This window comes from Chrysemys picta, chromosome 8 (assembly GCF_011386835.1).
Source record: "Chrysemys picta bellii isolate R12L10 chromosome 8, ASM1138683v2, whole genome shotgun sequence".
NCBI lineage: Eukaryota > Metazoa > Chordata > Testudines > Emydidae > Chrysemys > Chrysemys picta.
In genome coordinates this window covers 94084973-94106039 of record NC_088798.1, presented here as the reverse complement: position 1 = coordinate 94106039, position 21067 = coordinate 94084973, and the positions used below count along the sequence as shown (strand labels likewise).

At 40.6% G+C, this 21067-nt stretch overlaps 1 protein-coding gene across 2 annotated transcripts; it reads right to left on the bottom strand.

Moving 5' to 3' along the window:
- Window positions 1–7267: 7267 nt before the first annotated feature.
- Window positions 7268–20772, bottom strand: YIPF5 (Yip1 domain family member 5). Of its 2 annotated transcripts, none has more exons than XM_005302853.5 (6): window positions 20634–20772; window positions 19774–19890; window positions 15386–15558; window positions 14216–14361; window positions 10019–10200; window positions 7268–9308 (listed from the first exon to the last, which is right to left on the bottom strand). In XM_005302853.5, the coding sequence occupies exons 2-6, from the start codon at window positions 19878–19880 to the stop codon at window positions 9146–9148; spliced, it is 771 nt and encodes a 256-aa protein (XP_005302910.1). In that variant the 5' UTR covers window positions 19881–19890; window positions 20634–20772; the 3' UTR covers window positions 7268–9145. The 2 variants fall into 2 exon arrangements, with proteins under 2 accessions (XP_005302910.1, XP_005302911.1); XM_005302854.5 differs by having other exon boundaries at window positions 20553–20735.
- Window positions 20773–21067: the final 295 nt, after the last annotated feature.

The following is a 21067-nucleotide window of genomic DNA, read 5'->3' as shown; positions in this document are numbered from 1 at the left end:
GAAGAAAAATTGAACTTAATATTTTCCAACCCCCAAAAGGAGTCGGTTCAAATTTTAGGCAACAGTTCGTGTCTATTGTTCTCTCTCTTTCTGAATAGAGTAATGCACTAGAAATCTCATAAGGGCTTTCTCATACGATTTCCAGCCCAGCTGTTTTTGACCCAAGATGTTTATCCAGCAAAAATATTCTGAGATTCCCTTTGCTCCTTGAGAGCCTTTTCAAAGTTCTTTGCAAATATACTTTGCACTGTATTTTTGTGCAATACTATTTGGAAATCACACTTGTGTTCTCAGTTATGTTCTTCTGAATTCACCTGTATGGGAGAATTTAACATATGGATTATAGTGAAAGTGCATCTTCACAGTCTTAGCTAGGAGTAACCTGTCTAAAAGCAGGTATACCAAATGGTGACAAAAGGAGACAATTTCATTGCTGGATCAGAATTAGGTTCTTAAACAGCTGAGGCACCTCCACAGCTGTGTCCCTGAGCTTTTATTTAATATAGCCCTCAGAGAAGGATCACGTGGGTTATGTTTTCTTTTCAATTTCTTGTTATAAAAAGTTGCATAGTATGAAATTAAATTATGGTTCTAGACACGTGCTGGCTCAGCAATTTATGGGGGGATATGGTTGTAACATAGCTGTATGTGTACATGTTGATGAAAGATTTATAGCCCTGGAGACTGAAATATACAAAAGAAGTACAGGCAGAGGCAACAGCTATGCAAACTTTTCCCTTGCAGCTCCACAAGCTTTTTGGCCAGGACACGGTTAGTTATGCATGTCTTTGCAGATTAAGAAAAAAACCTCAAACTTATTAGAACTGGTCTGGACACTTTTACCATCAAAATTGTTGACAAATAGTAACCCTTTTGTCAAAGATTTTCTTTGAAATTGTCAGGTTATTATAAAAAAAACCTATTTTTAATGAAAATTAAATTCACCCCCAATATATACATTTAATTAAAAAGCCATTTTTTTGGACAAAACTTCTTTGTAACTAAATTTTTCAATCAATATTATGGTGGCTAAGATGTCCTGATGGGAGAATTTGAAGAACTGAGTAGTGTGGATAGATCAACGTCCTGATTCAAAGCTTGTTGCAGTCATAGAAAAGACTCTCATAGACTTCAGTGGACTTTGGATCAGGCCCCAGATGAGGAGATCATTTTAGCTGTGGCATTTGGGGTGGCTATCAAAGAGGAGGAAGTTACAATAACTAGATCACGTTAGCAAGCCGATCGTAAAAAATCAAATCACTGACTTCAGGGGATTGTTTCCCCTCTAGTATGTCTAAGTAAGTAGGTTTTATTACAGTGAATTCTGTGTTTAATATCTTTCATAAAACAGATATTAATCTTTGTTCAGACATTGTGCTCGTAGGGAAAGGGCATAAGCAATCAGAACCAGCCGCTAACTGAAAGTCAGTCAGCTGGGATTTAAATGTTATTAACTTGTAGACATGTTAGTGAAGGCCATATTTGTCTCAAGTGAATGGCCTAACAACTACTCTGACATGGGTCTCTCTCAATCTCTCCTGTTAAAGTTGTTCTACTTTAAATATGAATTGGGCCACAGAATGTTAGAATGACTCCAAGTGGTCGGGGCACTCACCTGAATTGGCTGATTCCTGATCAAATATCTTCTCCCCTTCAAGCTGAGGGGACTTGAAGCAGGGGTATTTCATAGCCCGGGTGAGTAGGTACCCTGTCTACTAGGCTACAGGTTATAAGAAAAGGCCTTTCCCTCAGCTGTTTTGTGTTTACTCACATTGGGGGCTCAATCCAGTAGGCAAGCTTCGAGGAAACCTACTGGTTTGGGCCCCTGCACATGACAGGCAGATGAACGCCTGTCTTCTCCAGTTGGTGAATCAGTCTGGGGTGTAGGCAGGAGGTAGGTACCTAGGTGCCAAAGGGAGACAGCAGTGCATGTGCCCAGAGGCAGAAACATAGATATCTAGGGAATTTTTACTGCAGAATCTTAGGAGCCGAGTGAGTTTAGGCACCTATAGGATTAGGTTGTAGCTGAGCAGGAGTTTTGCAGATCTCAGTAGTACATAAAAATGGGATTTAGGTGCCTATGTACATTTGTGAATAGCACTCTGTCTTTTGATGGGTGGGTAAAATATCACTCTTTTCCATTACCATCAATAATCATGATGAGTGCAGGTGAGTTGACTGGGCTGGTAACACTTCCAAACAATTTTGTGAGGCAGTGGTATGCTATTTAATAAGTTGTACAGTGTTCCCTCTAATTTTTTCCACCCATGTGCAGAATGAAATTTGTTATGTGCACCAATATGGAGGTGATGTGTCACACAACACCTCCATATTGGTACACATAACAAAATTCATGTGGCAGAGAGGGGCCATAAAAGATCAAGAAAGTCTATGCCAAATATTTAATCTTGAGATAATATAAAAGGGCTTTAAAGGAATGTCTTTTGGAAACCAGAAAATACTGCTTTTCCTCCTCCCCGGTGTAGGAAACATTACTTTTCTTCTGTATTTTGAATGGAATTGAAATGTATCTATTTATTAAGCTTTCCATAGCAGGGCCATACTGTAAATGCATTTAAAACACTAGCCCAAATACAGGTTGCTTCTAAACCTCTTAAATATTTGGTTCCAGATCTCTCGCCTTCCCCAGAGTGTGGGGTTGTTAGGGCAAACCAAATGGGAGTTGGGAAGGGTGGAAAACAATCAGAGGAAGAACTGGAAATTGAGAGAAAAAATATTCAGAGGTGAATTGATCCAAATAAAGGCCTTTCCCATAGTTCTGAAGATGATGAATGAAGAAGGGAGAGTCCAAGAGAAGAAGTCACTAACTGAGGAGGCCCTCCGTTGGCCTGATCTAGTTCACAGAGCAGACAGCAAGAAATGTGTTTTTATGTTGCTGTTAGGAGGCATAAGCAAAGATGATCATTGGGTCTCGCCCAGAGGGACTTACTAAATGTTAGCAACAGAATAGATGGCTGCTTTTCTTCAGCACCACTTATGCCAAAAACATCTTGGTTTGTGTACTAGCATAATCAATGCCTGAAGAGATCTGGGAAGGTGGTTTAAACAGATGCAGCAGAGGGAGAGCATGGTGTCTCTCTTAAACCTTTCATTTGGCAAACCCTTTGGGGGGGGGGGGGGGAAGCCAACTAATGTGCTTTGAGCAAATTCTCCATGAGGTTTAATTTGGGAGAGTCATAGAAAATGTTAAGTCTTTGGTTAGAGCTGTTGGTATCTGTACAAGCCCACTCCATGCCTGCTATTGTGCTAATCCCAAAGTTTATAGTACATAGGAACAAGTGTGTTGGATTGTTTTATATAGTCTGTGTACTAGTTACTTGTCATATACGTAATATAAAAGTGATCATTTTAATCAGTATTAAGCCCATCAGTAGTTAGTGTTGTGGGGCCACCTGGTAGACTCTGGGAGAAGGATGCTAGACCAGTATGATATAAGGAAGTGTTATTTAAGTACAGGACTGACTCAAGGCCAGGTAAGACCCTATGAAATGGCAGACAAGCAGGGTCATGACCAGATGCTTGCTGTTCTCCTAGCACATTTGCAGAGGTGCCACATTTCAGTTTCAGATGATGGAGAGCTGGGAGATAGGGGAGTGGAAGATTGCACACATCTTCCCATTTCTCCTTTTCCTACAGTCCAGCACCGCAGACCTTCAGGCTGTTAGGAGCTGCACCCCAGAATCCTTTCCTCACAGTCCTTTCTTCAACCACAAGATCACTTCCTCCTCTAACACCAAACCATATGTATTTTACTGCACATCTTAAAATGACTTCTCAGTCTGTAGTGGCCTGTGAGAGGGAATGAGTTCCACCATGTGCAAGATTCTCTTCTGAAAATATCTAAATAAAATATTATGGTAGTTCCCAGGAGTTCAACAGGGTGTGTGTGTGGTATGGGAGGGGAGTAGGAATGACCACAGGAGCTTCCTAAAGGGTCAAAATGATCACAACATATACTAGGGAAAGAGGTGGTCTCTACAGTAGCTGACTCTCAAACCATTCAAAGCCTTTATGGATAACAAACAATTTGAACTGACAAGAGTGCACAGTCCACAGTGCTGCTGTGACACTTAGGTTGGGTCTACTAGGTAAGTAGGACTCTATTGACAGCTGAATTATGGCCTAGCAATGGCTCTGGAATAACAGCTGCCTCTATTTATTTAAAAGTTCCAAATCAATTAGTAGTAGATTAAAACATTTGTTCTGAAGATGTTTGTTAATTATAGGCAAAGACAAAATCCAGAACAGATAGTTTTTATACTGGGCACAACATGAAGTTCAGCCCTTGCCAGAGTTGTTACATATAGAAACAAATCAAATTGCAGGCACTAGGTACACTGCTACTTCGATATAACTCCACCCGATATAACACAAATTTGGATATAACGCGGTAAAGCAATGCTCGGGAGGGAAGAAGGGGGGAGGGGCTGCGCACTCCGGTGGATCAAAGCAAGTTCAATATAACACAGTTTCACCTATAATGCGGTAAGATTCTTTGGCTCCCGAGGACAGCGTTATATCAAGGTAGAGGTGTACCTCAAAGCAAGTGACCTGAAAACAAAGTTGCTGACAAAATATCACTTTTAAATGGACCAGCCAGAGAAAAGTAATATAACTGAGGGTTGTCGCCCCTGCCCCGCAGCCCAGGTGGTGCTGCAGGGACAGTGCGAGCTGAGGGAAATCCTCTCTCCCTGGCCCCACCACAGAGCCCATACCCCCAGCCGGAGCCCTCACTCCGTTGCACTCCAACCCTCTGCCCCAGGCCTGAGCCCCTTCCCACACACCAAACCCCTTGGCCCCACAAATTTTGTTATGCGCACCAATATAGAGGTGGTATCATATTGGTGCACATAATACTGCACATAGGTGGCTGATCAGCATACAGCCACCACACTTATTAAATCGCTTGTGTGTGTGAACATTTGGCTCCTGGCGTTGGCAGCACTTGTACTGATTTTATTGTCAGTGCTGAGCTTTGTAGGACAGCTCCTGAAATCCAGTAACAGTTGACGCAAGCAATGCACTGACAATGCGTTGACCTAATTACATTGACCATGACTCTATGCTGCTCGGGGACGTGGTGTTACTAAATCAACATAGAGAGGCACTTACGCCAGCAGATGCCAAAATTTAAGTGAAGCCACTTCCACAGGTAGGGTGCAAGGCACTTTGTCAACCTAACCTTGAAATGTAGGTCTGAGTTTGAAAAGATGGGGAAAACATAAGATCTAAACTTTTTTTTTTTTTTTAAGTGATATGCTAAAACCACATTTAGGCCTCAAATGTTAGTGTGAACATGCATTCCTATATATTTGTGAAAGATACCCTGCGATAAGGTATATGAAGGAATCCAGGGGTGGGGTGACAGAGAACCTGATTATGGGAAACATAGTTCATTTTGGAGAGTTGGATAAATGAACTCAATGGACTCGTATTACCTACTCTTTTTTTGGAAATTCATGACAATGAAAGTAATGCCCGTCAAACTAATTTAGGCCCAAAATTTAAGTGTGGCTTTTAAAACTGAATTTATAATTGAAAAATGTTCAGTTAACACATTTTAAAAATTTGCTTCTGTAGCAACATGAACCCTGATACCACAATTTGCTAGTATTAGTTCACAGGAACTACCTACTGAATGTAACTAGTCTAAATTTCACTGTCTGAGCATAGTAAAATGCAAAAAGTGAATTAGGCTATATTGGTAAAAGAGTTTTTGAGGGGAGTTTTATTCTGACAGTGTCCCTCTAAATGTCAAAACCTATGTTTTATGAATCTACAAAAATGTGGTATAGAAATTGTAAATATTTTCTCCCATTGCTTTTAAGTTTTCCCTTTCTATAAAAAGAAAAGACAACTAGTAGACTAGAACAAAAGAATGAATGAGTTTTTCTTTGCACTTAATTTTCTTATTGTGCCACAGTGTCAGAAAAGCTATTTAAAAACAGTTTAATGCATAATTAATCACCATGCCAGCTATCTGCAGATTTACTGCTAGTTTTCAAACATTAAACAATTTATATATTCAAGATAGGACTAATTAGTCTGGCTCTCAAAAATGCAATATGAATTTTAGAACCTAATGTGCTCAAAGTATTTGAGCTCTGAAATTTATTAGGGGAACAGTTCTCTAATTCATTACTTCTCATTTAAAAAGGTAATCATTTTAATTTACTTGCAGAAACACAGGACATTGTGCTCCATCAGCAGATAATGTTCTTCATTAAACAGAGTAGGAACTTTGTGCACTGGGGCAGCTGTGGTATTTCCATCTATGATGAAAACCAACTACAAAATATTGAGTAAAATGTTTTTAACTTTATGACAAAGTAAAGAAAACTGATTTTCCTAATATTGATTTGGATAATTTGTAATAAGGCACTGATAGGATAAGACTGTGTTGACAATCTTAACTACTCTCATGAAAAGAAATTCAAAGTTAAGGCATATACACCTCTACCCTGATATAACGCGACCCGATATAACACGAATTCGGATATAACACGGTAAAGCAGCGCTCCGGAGGGGGGGGGGGGAAGAGGAGGTGGGGCTGCGCGCTCCAGTGGATCAAAGCAAGTTCGATATAATGCGGTTTCACCTATAACGCGATAAGATTTTTTTGGCTCCCAAGGACAGCATTATATCGGGGTAGAGGTGTATAGTGTAGTATCTACTATGGCTCATAGCATATAGCTATACTATATTATATGACACTTCAAATCAATTTTGAGAAGTCTGCCACACTGAATTAATATGTGATCAGTTAAGGATAAAATTCTCTCCTTACTTTGTGGATATGGGAGCATCCAGTTCCCATTGTGGGATTTGCAGATGGGGATGTTCAGCATCTCTGAAGAGCAGGCCCAACTTCCACGGATGTTACTGCGAGATGGTTACCTATACTCACTTTCCCACAAGCGGGAGAAGGGTTAATAAGTGTCTCTTATACTGTCCCTTTAAAACTCACCATCCATGCAACAGTAAGAGACACTTGCAATGTTATGATCAGAGCTTGCATTGAAAATGGCAGTAGCTTTTAGTATCCGATTGCTTTGTTAAATCTCCCTTTAAAATAAGGCCAATTGCAAACACAGAACTTACCGTCCCTTGTGATTCAACAACTGAATTTAAAAAAAAAAGGTTCAAAAGTGCAGACAGTTTGTCAAGAAGTTATTTCCAGGATGACTGTGTTACCTTGGCACATGAGCATTAACTGTTGAAACAAACACTATTAGGGCAGAGAAGGAAAAGTGGAACAATCATTTAAGTTAAAATAGATTACAGCTTCACTTCTGTTAGATGGAGTAGTATTAATATTTCTCACCAGGGAATACATAAGTAACTTGGCCTTAATGTTTACACAGAGCAGTCTTTCTGGGAAGACCCTTTCCTAGTCATTGTGCAAAGACTAGTGAAAGAATACCAGAAATATTTTAGTTACACAAGTTTTTACAACAGCTACTCAAAGCAGTAAACTGTAGTTTCCAGACATGCAAAATTTCAAATTATGTAAAGTGTTTTTATAACCTCTCTCTATAATATTAAGAACTAGTTGAATGGTAAGTCATTTCCCCTCTTTTAGTCCTATCAAAAAGTATTTAAAACTACACGTATCTGATTGGCAATTCAACTCTAAAACTGTACAAGTAGATTATACTATCTGATAGTTACTCCAGTTTTATACCAGTGTAACAACAATGCAGTCAACTGTTACTCTAGATTTACACCACCATAAGAGCAAAATCTCAGCCAAGAACTTGTATTTGATATGAGCTTTTACCATTTCACCAATATTTCCCAAACAGCGACAGGATTGGAATCTTTAAACCAGACTCTACTCATAGAAAGAAGAATTTCGTAACCACAAGTGTGTAAAACAAAATTAGAATGGTTTCTTTCATGCATGTTTTAAAACTAAGCAAAAAGTGTATAAACTAACACTACCCATCTTCCCTTTCCTACTTATTTTTTCCATGAAATTATGACAATGCTGAGTCTGAGAGTTGACTGTCACCAAAAACAAGTTTATGCTTTTACTGCAAGATTAAGCAGAGTAAAAAACTAATTCAAATGTATCAAAAGAGTAACCAGAAGGGAAGAGTATTGCTGTTTTATTTAAGTGTGGTTTATTCCAATGTGAAAGTTCCAATTTCATTTTAATAGCTGAAATTCTCTAGTCGTTATGGTCATTCAAAACCATAAAGCGGAAAGAGGGTTAGAAAGTCAACTCCAGTACCATCTCAGAATTATTTAGGGGAAAATTTAATCAATATGCATCAAATGACCTTTACAGTAACTGCAATACTGACAACCATGACACTTTAATATGCTTTTCAAAATGGTGGGGGTGGTTTCCCTGGAAGTAAATACAAAAAAAAAAAAAAAGTCTACTCTTGAGCCATTAATATGTGCATTATTAGAACAAGCTCCTGCAAGTTATCTTGATAAACCCAAGATAAGGTATAGCCACTTAAACTGATGCTAATATCTAAACACATTCACATTTCAAGTCTGAAATTTATTTGTATACTTTTGACTAAAGGATTTGTTTTCAAATTAAACAATTTAAATTGCATATTGAATTCTGAAATACCAACACATTGTATAAATAACAGCTTAAAGAGTATTTGTTAAAATACAGAAAATATGCAATTTTCAACTTGCTTGAGAAACTCTTTGCAATAGAGGTGACAGGAATTGGGTTGGCCAAAGATTGTTTTTCTTTTTGAATAAAGACTGCAATGTCTGTAGTTTCATTTACTTTTGCTGATTAAGAACCTACCAAATATAACTACAACCCCACTTCTCCCGCCCCCAACCCTCCCAAAACTCCCCGAAGTTACTTTTCTAAAGGCTGTAGAAATGGTAAAGAAACATTACATTTTTAACTATATAAGCATGAAAACTTAAAGCTATAGACACTGCAGGTCAATTCAAACAGTATTCAAGAGTCCTATAAAAGTGAACGAGACATGTTTGTTTCCATTGCTCCATCAGACAATTCAAGAGTTAAGTTTGCATGATAGCAGCGACGTAGATCTTTGCTGGTCCAATTAAGTGTTCCAAGTTGATTTTTTTTTTTTTCAGTTTGGCCCACTGAAGTCCAGTAATCAGAATAGTCAGTTCAAAACACAGAAATAAGAGCAAAGACTCCATATAATAAAGCACAGGGATATGCTACTAGAAGCTGTTGTCCTTCCATTGCTAAGGCAGAAATGAAGATTTTGGAAGCAGAAAAACTGCACCATCCAATAATCCCAGCAGTGAGAATAATTCCCATCATTCCCCTGTAACATACAAGAAAAGAGCAGTTTAAAAAGGTAGGTGTGTGTGTGCGCGCGCTTAGACGAATGCAGGAATTAGAATATTTTCTAGTAAGTTAAATATGTTTCAAAGGTTGATTGTTTTTAAACTTTATACTGAATTTTATCATTGAGGGTTTTTAAATAAAAAGTACAAGGAATTTCAGTAAATATAAAATTAGTATTACTATTCAGTAAAGCTTTGAGAATGACTAGTTAAAAAAGACAAATTAAGTTGTAAGTACAAAAAGGTTTAGAACCGAGTAAACTCAAAACAAGGTGTTCCTTTGTACTTCTGTACAAGTAGCTTTCTGTGATGAGTAATGAAGTTAGTGATTTTCTTTTATGCTGGGCATTTAACTTAGTTTTCCAGACTCAACATTAATTAAAATTTAATCTATATTTCTTAAATTATTTTAGCTTTCTATATCCTGATATACAACTTGTTTGAGTTGTTTGACAAGTAAATATGTCTGAAGTATGCTATAATTTGAATCTAAAAGTAATTTGTAATAACTGAAAATGGACAGTGTGAATAAGTGTTCATGCTGTGTAAGCATTTACTTCATTTGACAAATCAATTATTTTATTAATATAGTATAAATTCCATCTAACAGAACTCCCCCGCAATGGGAGAAAAATCCACAATATATGGAAGCAGGCTTTTATTATAAATAGTTAGTATTGATACTTACTGCAAAGAAAATATAACTGCAAAACTGGAAAGCAGGATCATAGGAAGAAGACAGTATCCCAGGACACTAGCAACACAGCCAAATGAGACGCCCGTCATGCTCATTAAGTTCAGCAGGCAAAACATTCCTAAACATCCAATTGCACTAATTCCATACACATACCCAAACTGAATTTTACCAACCTAAAGATGAGAGGAGTAACACAAGTTAAACATGTTTTGTTTTAAAGTTGACTAAATACTGCATTTTACAAATAATAAGGAGAGTATAAGATTGTGGTAATCTTTGACCTAGTGATGAATCTGAAGTAGAATTTAGAGGATAAAGATGAAGAGGATTAAGAAAGGCATCCCACAAATAATCCAAACAGAGTACTTGTATAATGTCCAATAGGCATATTTACCGTATCAGTTTTCAATTACAAAAAGTGGTGCATCTAACCAGCTGCAAACTTAGTGTGCTTATGTAACGTAGTTCTAGTTGGGCTACAAAATCTTATGAACTCTGCTTAATTTACTCCATTATATTTGCATATTGATCCTACTCTGAAGATTATCTGAATGTTTTTTTATCAGCACCTTTACTATGGAAATGATCAACTACTAAATAAAAAATGTAAATTAGCAATGCACTGAAAAATGTTCCATGTGACATAACTCTTTCCATCTCTACCAATGATTCAGATTCTTGATTTTTGCCTCAAGGGGGTAAATTGTTTTTTGTGGAGTGCCATGCATAGCTATAGCACAGTGTAAATTCATCATCATCATAAAATATTTCAAGTTTTTTGTTTCCTATCTAGAATTATTTTTGGTCTTGTAAAATAGTGTTAATACACTATTTAAAAATCTGATTCCATGGTATTTAGGTATGTATCCTCTCAGAGCATGACTTGGAGACACGGCTTAAGAATGCCTCCAATATGGACAGAGCTGCGTGACTGCATTAGATTGGCAGATAGGAAAGTGTTTGAACTACAGTACTCAAAGCACAAGGATTTCATTCTTTAATTTTTAGACAGAGCAAAATAACTGTACCAAATGACTGAGTGCTATAGAGAAATAGTGAGATATCTGGGAAAAGCAGGCTATGACACGCTGAGTTCTAGACCCAAAAGCAATGCTGTTCAGAGGCAGTATCAGCCAAATGCCTGATATTGCAAAAAATTCAAGACATTCAATAAACAGAATCCTGAGTTTTATTAAGTGATATACCCACCATTGTAATATCCTCCCATATACCACGTTCTCAGCTGTTTTCATTTCAGTGCATTTCCTATTGTCTTAACCCTACCTGTTATGCCTACAGTACACATGACCATTTTCAGATCAGTTTTCATTTCACTCTCAAACTGGTAACACATACAAGTGGTTATTTTCTTCACTCTAGAGCAGGAGGGCTCGGAGTTACTACAGAGAATTTTTTCCCTGGTTGGTCTTGCCCACATGCTCAGGGTCTAACTGATCGCCATATTTGGGGTCGGGAAGGAATTTTCCCCTGGGTCAGATTGGCAGAGACCCTGGGGTTTTTTTGCCTTCAGCATGGGGCATGAGTTACTTTCAGGTTTAAACTAGTGTAAATGGTAAATTCTCTGTAACGACATTTTTAAACCATGATTCGAGGACTTCAGTGACTCAGCAGAGGTTAGGGGTCTATTACAGGCGTGGGTGGGTGAGGTTCTGGGGCTTGCAATGTGCAGGACTAGACTATCACAACGGTCCCTTCTGACCTTAAAGTCTGAGTCTTAAAGTGGTTAATATTACAAAATAAAAACAAATGGTAATGCAACTTAATAGATAAGTTTAAGTAACTAAAATATTCTTGCTGATGACCGATTGAATAAAATGTAGCTGAGCATGTCAAGGAGACACTTGAAAATCCATAAGATAAAATTACACCTCATGAACTGTCCATTACAGAGAGAATGTGTTCCTTTCAATACGAGGGCCCTCAATACTAGGGGCCCCATTTTCCTTAAAAATAAGCATGCAAAGTTGAAATTTATTAAAAATACTGAAATGTACAATGACAAGGAAGTTGGCTTGTTCCTACTTTGTCATATACTAAATCATTTAAGCTTCAGAAAACTAAATATTGCTTTATACTTCACTGATACCAATGATGAAAGATTATGCTTGCGTTCAGCCCTGTAGATAAAAGTAATAACTTTAGGTCAATCTTATTCCAATTAAGTTTAATTGGCAAAACACCTATAGCAGTGGTCACCAGTCGATTGCGATTGACTGGTCGATTCTAGAGAATCTCCCAGTCGAACATGATCTCTGGTGGTGTAGTGAGGCTGCCGCTAAGGCAGGCACCCTGTCTGTCCCAGAAGCGGCCAGCCTGGCCACAGGGGGGCAGGGGTCTCCTACCGTGCGCTGCTCCTGCCTGCAAGCACTGCCCCCGAAGGTCCCATTGGCCAGGAACGGGGAGCTGTGGCCAATGGGAGCTGCGGGGGGCGGTGCTTGCAGAGAGGGGCACCGTGTGTAGCCACATGCCCCCACAGGGGCACGTTGGCCCCAGCTGGGAGTAGGCAGTGAGCCTGCCCTAACCTTATTGCACCGCTGATTGGAAGCCGTCCAAGGTAAGTGCCACCCACCAAGAGGCTGACCCCAATCCTGAGCCTCCTCCTAGAGCCAGCACCCCAACCCCCTGCCCCAGCTCTGACCCCTTTCAAGAGCCAGCACCCTGTACCCCCACACTCTGCCCAAGACCAGAGCCCCCTCCTGCACCCAAACTCCCTCCCAGAGCCATCACCCCATACCCCCTCCTGCATCCCAACCCCCTGCCCCAGGCTCAATCCGGAACCCCCTCCCACACTGCAAACCCCTCAGCCCCAGCCTAGAGCCTGCACCCCCTCCTGAACCCCAACCCCCTACCCCCAGCCCAGTGAAAGTGAGTGAGGGTGGGGGAGAGTGAGTGACAGAGAGAGGGGGGAGAGTGAGTGAGTGGGGCGGGGTAGATCCTGGGTTGCCATTAAATTCAAAAAGTGATCCTGGGCATAAAAAGGTTGGAGACCCCAGGTCTGTTCCCATTGAAGCCTATAGGTCAATCAGCAAACATTAACAGTTTTGGCTATTGTTTTGCTGATTTGGTGGTAAATCATGCCTAATAATGCTGACATTGTTGGTGGTGTCCACCAAGTCTATGTCAACCATAGCAATATAATTTTAAAAAGTAATTGAATAATTGTGAACCTCCTTTATTAGTAATTTTTTTCTTAAAGACAATCAGCTAAAAACACCACCACCAATAAACCAAGGGCTTTTCTACATTACCCGCTGGATCGACGGGCAGCGATCAATCCAGTGGGGGTCGATTTATCGCGTCTAGTCTAGATGCGATAATCGACCACCAAGCGCTCTCCTGTCGACTCTGGTACTCCACCAAGGCGAGAGGCCCAGGCAGAGTCGATGGGAAAGTGTCAGCCGTCGACTTAACACAGTGAAGACACCATGGTAAGTAGATCTAAGTACATCGACTTCAGCTACGTTGAAATTGCGTAACTTAGATCGATCCGCCCTCTTCCCGCCCCCAGTATAGACCACGCCGAAGTATACTGAACAAAGAAATACTAGAATAACCCAAAGTAAAATTTCAGTACATCAGAAACTGGCATGATAGAAAAATCTACTAAATGTATAAACGGAATATGTATCAAGAGCCAAAACCATAGATAAAGCAACCAAATTAGAACATTTTGTGCAAATAAAACAATTACATTCTATTGAAACTGTGTTTCTGACATCAAACAAGACATCTTGATTTGTACAAGGAGAAGAAATTGAAATATGGTTAAAATTGGAGATTTAACTTTATAAAACTAAGGACAATGAGTCATCTGACCCCCCCCCCCCCCCCTTGTGACTATGGTCCTCAGTCTTCATGACAATAGAAGCCATATTACACAAAAGCAAGATATGCGAAGAAGTCACTACATAAAGCAACATGGCACATTACATACTGAGCTTGAAGGGCTTGACCCAAAGCGTGGTGAGGACAATGGAAAGACTTCCATCAAGGGGCTTTGAATCAGGCCCAAAATCATGTACTAATGAACCATAAATCCTTGGTCAAGGCCTGTTTTGTGACTTCCAGGCCATGGAGATTCTTATGAGAGACCCAAGGATAATTTAGCTTTTCTCAATGTTTTTGGACTATGATTAATACATTAATATTTTGCAATCTGTATCTTACCAGCAATAACGTGGCTCCAAAGGCAAGACAGAAGACCATTGGTCCTGCCAAATCAGTCTCATTCATGATGCTGCCATCTGCTACTTTTAATGGGTGTAGCACTGTTAGTGTCTTCTGCCAGATGTGGTCGAAATTGATCCCTAATTCTACAGGTTACATGAAAAGAATTATGCAGATTTGTTTCCCTTTTTATTTCTCCTTTGCCCCCATTTTCTTCACCATTTCTTTTTCCTGCCCCGTCACTTTCAAATCTGCTCCAGACTGAAGGCAAGACAATGAAGGTTATCAAGTGCCGTTCTTTAGATGACCAAAGAATGATAGGAGACATTCCATCTCTCCTTTAGGGGGTTGAGCGCACTGTCTCTGTGGCACTCCAGTTCTCAACTACTCAGGAGTGAGGGACTGCTAGTCTCTAAGGCCCAGATTCTGCAATCAGATCTCCTTGGGCAGACCCAATGACAGGATTGCTTCTAAGACTGACCCTCTGCATTGTACAGTTTTGATTTACCAACTCAAATCTAGCTATGTAGATTAGTAAACGAATTTTGCTTAGTAATAGAATGTACATGATCTGCTTCCATCCAAAGTGTACTTCCCTCGTCATTAGTAACAGGAAAGGTAATTTGTCACAAACTCTGACTGAGAGCATAACAATGTATAGAGAAGGTGAAAAATCCAGCCATCAGTCCAAGTATTCTCAATATCTATCAATTCCGGCACCTTGTATTCTATGTATCCTACATATCCTACATCTTTATTACTTCCTTCCTCAAATTAGAATTTGGCTTCTAAACGCCAAAAAGTCAGTTATTTATAATTAAAGAGGCACTATCAATTAAAAAAAAAAGTAACCTTTTGTTGTTGCAAACAACACCTATTATAACAGACTGAGGAAAAAAATCTGTGCTTTTATTCCCACATTTGACATAATGCCATGTACAGTCAATTTCCCATTTAATTTGTGTGACTTTCACAGACCAATAGGGGAGAGAAATAAAGATAATGTGACTGTAAAGTGAGAAATTGGCAGGGGAACTCAGAGGCAGGCATGACAGATGCAATTAAAAAAATAATTAGAAGTTAGTTAACTAGAGAGTACATTCCTTACTTCTCAGATTACCCCCAAGTTAGGGGCAGTTTTGGAGATGAGTAGTAAAGAACAAGTTATACCTTCTAGTAAGGGTGGTTCATCCTCAAAATTGCTTCCATAGAAAGACTGTGCTGTAGTTGGAGTGTATGTTTGTGTTGGCTGGTAAATCTGCCCTGTGTAAGGCTGCTGTTGCTGCATCATCTCTGGAGGGACAAATCCACTTTGCTGAGAGTAGTCATAGCCACTATATTGTCTGTAGAGAACAACATAATATTACTGGCAGGCACAGATTTTTTGTAAACCTTTCCCCAGTCACATAAGACACTCTTTCGATAACAACTTAATATACAATATACAATCTTGTTTAGCTAATTTTTTAAGTGAAGTTAATTGCTCCTCCCACCCTAAATGTGTAGCTGCACAGATGCACTCACCCCAACCCACCACAAGGAGTAAAGTGTGACTTGAAAAGGTATATGGGTTTATGGACTCCTTATCTCCAGGTCTCTAATTTACGTAATCCGGTCAAATCTTGCTTAGCTTATAAGATTTTACACCTTTTTACCATCAGATATCACATAGTGATAAAAAATTTAGATGCCTACAAGTACACCTCTACCCCAATATAAGGCGGTCCTCCGGAGCCAAAAAAATCTTACCGCGCTATAGGTGAGACCACGTTATATCGAACTTGCTTTGGCCCCCCTGCTCCTTGTCCTCCAGAGACCCCCGTCCCTAATCACCCCCAGGACTCCACCCCCTACCCAACCCCCCCGCTCCCTGTCCCCTGACTGCCCTGACCTCTATCCACCCCCCCTACCCCCCCGGCCCGACCCCCTGATAGGCACTCACCGGCAGCGGCGGGAAGCGGAGCAGCCCAGCCCCAGCCCGCTCCATTCCACCAGCTCCCAGCCGTGGCGCTCCACTTCCTGCCGCAGGTGAGTATGGGGGGCATCCTTTTCCCAACCTCCCCGCACTCACCAATGGCGGGAAGCGGAGCGCTGCGGCTGGGAGCTGACGCACTGATCCGCCAGAGCGCTGCTTTACCACATTGTATGCGAAGCCGTGTTACATCCGGTCACGTTGCATCGGGGTAGAGGTGTAGTAGCATTTTCAGGCCAAAATTAATCCAAGCCCATTTAATTTGAAAATATGACAAGATTGGGCCTACAGAAGACTAGCAAAAGGTATCTGTCAATTCAAATATAGCCCCTTCAGTTGTATATCTGATTCCTATAATTTATCAAATGACAGCATGAATTTATACTCAGTATTAAATCCTATATTTAACAGAACTCTATCTTGAAAGGAGATCCCAAGTCTTCATATTGTTTAAGCTTACCATATGATATTTTCATAGAGTTAAGACAGCCTGGTCAAATTGACTATCTTCCCCCTTCCCATATAACAATTGTATCAGACACCACTCTTAGCATACATGTGATGAGGATTATGACATTCAGAGAGTAAGCACACATTATGACATCTACCATCATGACCTGATGCAGATGACAACCTTAGTAATATTTCAGTTTCTAACTCAAATTTTCCCAAACTCTGGTCACAGAAGACTTTTGAATACAAGCTGTTTGAACTGTGTGGTTGCGCCCACACACTTCAAAATAAAAAGATTTTAGCACTTTACTATCTCACAGGTAGCCTGAAACTAGTACTGCAAAATTTCACCAGTAAAGAATCACTACTGTGAAACCCAGAGGGGTACCTAATCACTTCTGAGAAACCTCCTCTTATAGATGTTACATAAAAGTATTGTTATGTTGTATATCTAATACAGTGTTGTTCTTCAATAGTTCTCTTTCTCCACTCATTATGTAAGTGTAAGTACATTGTATAATTTAATGCTAATAAGTTCTTTCTGCACATCAATGAAGGAAACTGCCAAGACTGTAGAGAGACATTTAAGAAAAAATGTCTAACTTCATTACAAAGGGACCCTCCACAAGCAAATCTCCTTTTGCACCCCTATGGAAGGAAAACTCAGACACCTCTACAGCACTGTGATCCTCTGGACCCTCCTGCTCTTTGTCCCCTACCTCTTCCCTACCTGCTTTTCCCCACCCACACAGAAATTCCCCTTTCTAAGCCTTCATGCCTTCTCAAATAGATGAACACGACTTGTCGGTGAAGAGTCAATATGGCTTTTTGTACAGAGAAATCATGTCTCACCAATCTATTTGAATTTTTTGAGGGGGGTCAACAAACATGTGGACACGGGTGATCCAGTGGATATAGTGCACTTGGACTTTCAGAAAGCCTTTGACAAGATCCCTCACCAAAGGCTCTTGAGCAAAGAAAGCATTCATGGGATAAGAGGGAAGGTCCTCTCATGGATCAGTAACTGGTTAAAAGACAGGAAACATAGGGTAGGAATACATTATCAGTTTTCAGAATGGAGAATGGTAAATAGGACTGTCCCCCAGGGACCAGTGCTGTTTAACATATTCATAAATGATTTGGAAAAAGGGGTAAACCGTGAGGTGGCGTAATTTACAGATGATACACAATTATTCAAGATAGTTAAATCCAAAGCAGGTTATGAAGAGTTACAAAGGGATCTGAAAAAACTGGATAACTGGACAACAAAATGGCAGATGAAATTCACTGTTGACAAATGCACAGTGGAAAACATAATCCCAACTATATATACAAAATAATGGGATTTAAATTAGCTGTTCCCACTCAAAAAAAAAAAAAAGAGATCTTAGAGTCATTGTTGCTACTTCATAGAATCATAGACCTGTAGGACTAAAAGGGATCTTGAGAAGTCTTCTAGTCCAGTCCTCTGCACTTTAAGGCACTTTAAGGCAGGACTGCGTATTATCTAGACCATACCTGACAGGTGTTCTTAAAAATCTCCAGATAGATTCTACAACCTCCCTAGGCACTTTATTCCAGTGCTTAACTACCCTGACATTTAGGGGAGTAGAGCGGAAGAATTACTTCTCGTGTCTTGATTACAACACTCCTGCTAATACATCCCAGAATGATATTTGTTTTTTTGCAACAGTGTTACACTATTGTCTTCTATTTAGCTTGTGATCCATTAGGATTCTCAGATCCCTTTCTACAATACTCCTTCCTAGGCAGTCATTTCTCATTTTGCATGTGTGCAACTGATTGTTCCTTCCTGGATGGAGTACTTTGCATTTGTCCTTTTTGAATTTCATCCTATTTACTTCAGACCATTTGTCCAGATCATTTTGAATTGTAATCCTATCCTCCAAAGCACTTGCAACCCTTCCCATCTTGGTATCATCTGCAAACTTTATAAGTGTATTCTCTATGCCATTATATAAATCATTGATGAAGATATTGAACAGAACCGGACCCAGAACTGATCCCTGTGGGATACCACTCGATAAGTCCTTCCAGCTTGCCTGTGAACCACTAATAAATTCTCTCTGGGAATGGTTTTCCAACCAGTTCTGCAGCCACCTTATAGTAGCTCCATCTAGGTTATATTTCCCTAGTTTGTTTATGAGAAGGTCATGCAAGACAGTATGAAAAGCTTTACTAAAGTCAAGAAATACCACATCTACTGCTTCCCCCCATTCTTTGAAAACATCTGATCAATGTACAGTGACAGTCAAAAAAAAGCTAACAGAATGTTAGGAACCATTTGCAAAGAGAGCAATAAGACAGAAAATATCATAATGCCACTATATAAATCCATGGTACAGCCATATCTTGAATACTGTGTGCAGCTCTGATCACCCTATCTCAAAAAACATATATTAAAATTGGAAAAGGTGCAGAGAAGGATAACAAAAATGATTAAGGGTATGGCACAGCTTCCATATGAGAGGCGATTAAGGAGATGGGGACTTTTCAACTTGGAAAAGAGATGACTAAGGGCGGATATGATAGAGATCTATAAAATCATGAATGGTGTGAAGAAAGTGAATAAGGAAGTGTTATTTACTCCTACAGAACACAAGAACCAGGGGTCACCCAATGTAATTAATAGGCAGCAGGTTTAAAACAAAAGGAAGTTGTTCTTCATACAATGCACAGTCAACCTGTGGAACTTGTTGCCAGGGAATGTTGTGAAGGTCAAAACTATAACTGAGTTCAAAAAAGAATTAGATAAGTTCACGGAGGATAGGTACATCAATGGGTATTAGCCAAGATGGTTAGGGCCACAACCCCATGCTTTGGGTGTCCCTAGCCTCTGACTTCCAGAAACTGGGAGAGGATGGCAGAGGATGGATTACTCAATAATTGCTACCCTGTTCATTCCCGCTGAAGCACTGGGTATTGGTCACTGTCAGAAGACAGGTTACTGGACTAGATGGACCACTAGTCTAACCCAGTATGGCCATTCTTATCTAGAACAATTTTGTTGTTAGTGTGTGTTTAAGTGTTAGAGATGTAAAGAAATGCAATCACAGACAGGATAAACTAATACTATACAAGTTAGAGAATGGAAAAAAAATGTACAAATTACTTATTGTATGGTTCTCCACTTCCACTGTAATCATAGGAATGTGTCTGGTCATCAATGCTATAACTTGTTTGGTAGAAATCTGTATTGAAGTTGTCAAACCCAGACATTGCAAATTATCTGTAAAATAAGAACATCAAAGCTTGTATGAGTCACAAAGGGTTACTTTGGCCTCTGGCTGTCATACAACTCTAATAAATTGTTGATATGGCAGACTCCTCATTGTTTTTGTGGATACAGACTAACACGGCTACCCCTCTGATATATGTAATACTTTAAAAATGGTGTCTACATCTCTGTGTGTGTAAATGTATAACATTTTACAGCGCCGTAAGAGATCAAAAGACGTAGATTATAATGGATATAGTGTTTCCTTCCATAACAAATAAGTTAAATGTGTCACCGGTATGATTAATAGTTACAATGGAGATGTGTTAACGGTCCAAGCAACAACAGGCGCTATACAGCCAGGGAGCTACACCACAAGTACGAGGCACAGCTTTAAGTAACAACAAAATGTGTGTTGCCCACACAGCACGTTCATGGCCCTGACCCCCCCAATCCGTACGCCCACCCCCAATTCCTGCTACTGACTCCCAGTAACCTGGGGCCAATCAGCTCACGCCTCTGTGCCTCAGTTTCCCCCTCTGGAAAGCAGGGACCCCGACTCAATCTCCCGCTAGGGGGCAGGGACTCGGAGCTGTTGTGAGGGGCCTGGGAGAGCCGCGGGACGGGTGGGTCGAGCCCCGGGGAGAATAGGTTGGGCTGGGGAAGGGGCTCACCGTTGGTGTCCGCTCGCGGTCAGGGGAGCGGCCCCGCGGAGGGACAGGGAACTAGCGGCCCCTACCTGGCCGCAACCTCACCTGGCAACCCCTCCTCGCAGCGCTGAGAGAATCCCCCCGGCTGCCGCCCCTCACCCTCCTCCGGTGCGACGTGTCACGAAACAAAAGAACCACTTCCGGATCAAGCGGGACGGGGCATGCGCAGCGGCGGTTCCGGCTGTCCCCGAGACCTTCGAGTGACTGAGCATGCGCCGTAACGTCTCTCGGGTGGCGCCGGTTGAGCATGCGCAGGGGAGCGTGTTTGGCGCAGTGAGGGTTACGGTGCTGGGGCTGTGTGAGGAGGAGGAGGAGGAGGGACAGGGGAAGGCGGGAAGAGGGATGGATGGGTGGGGAGGCGTTGGCTGCCACTCTCCCTCTTTGATGGGAAGGGGTCTGGGTCCCCTCCTGTCATGGCTCTGGCCTCGCTGGAGTCTGCCCCTGTTCATAGTAGGCTTGAGTGCTCGGGTTTGCCAATA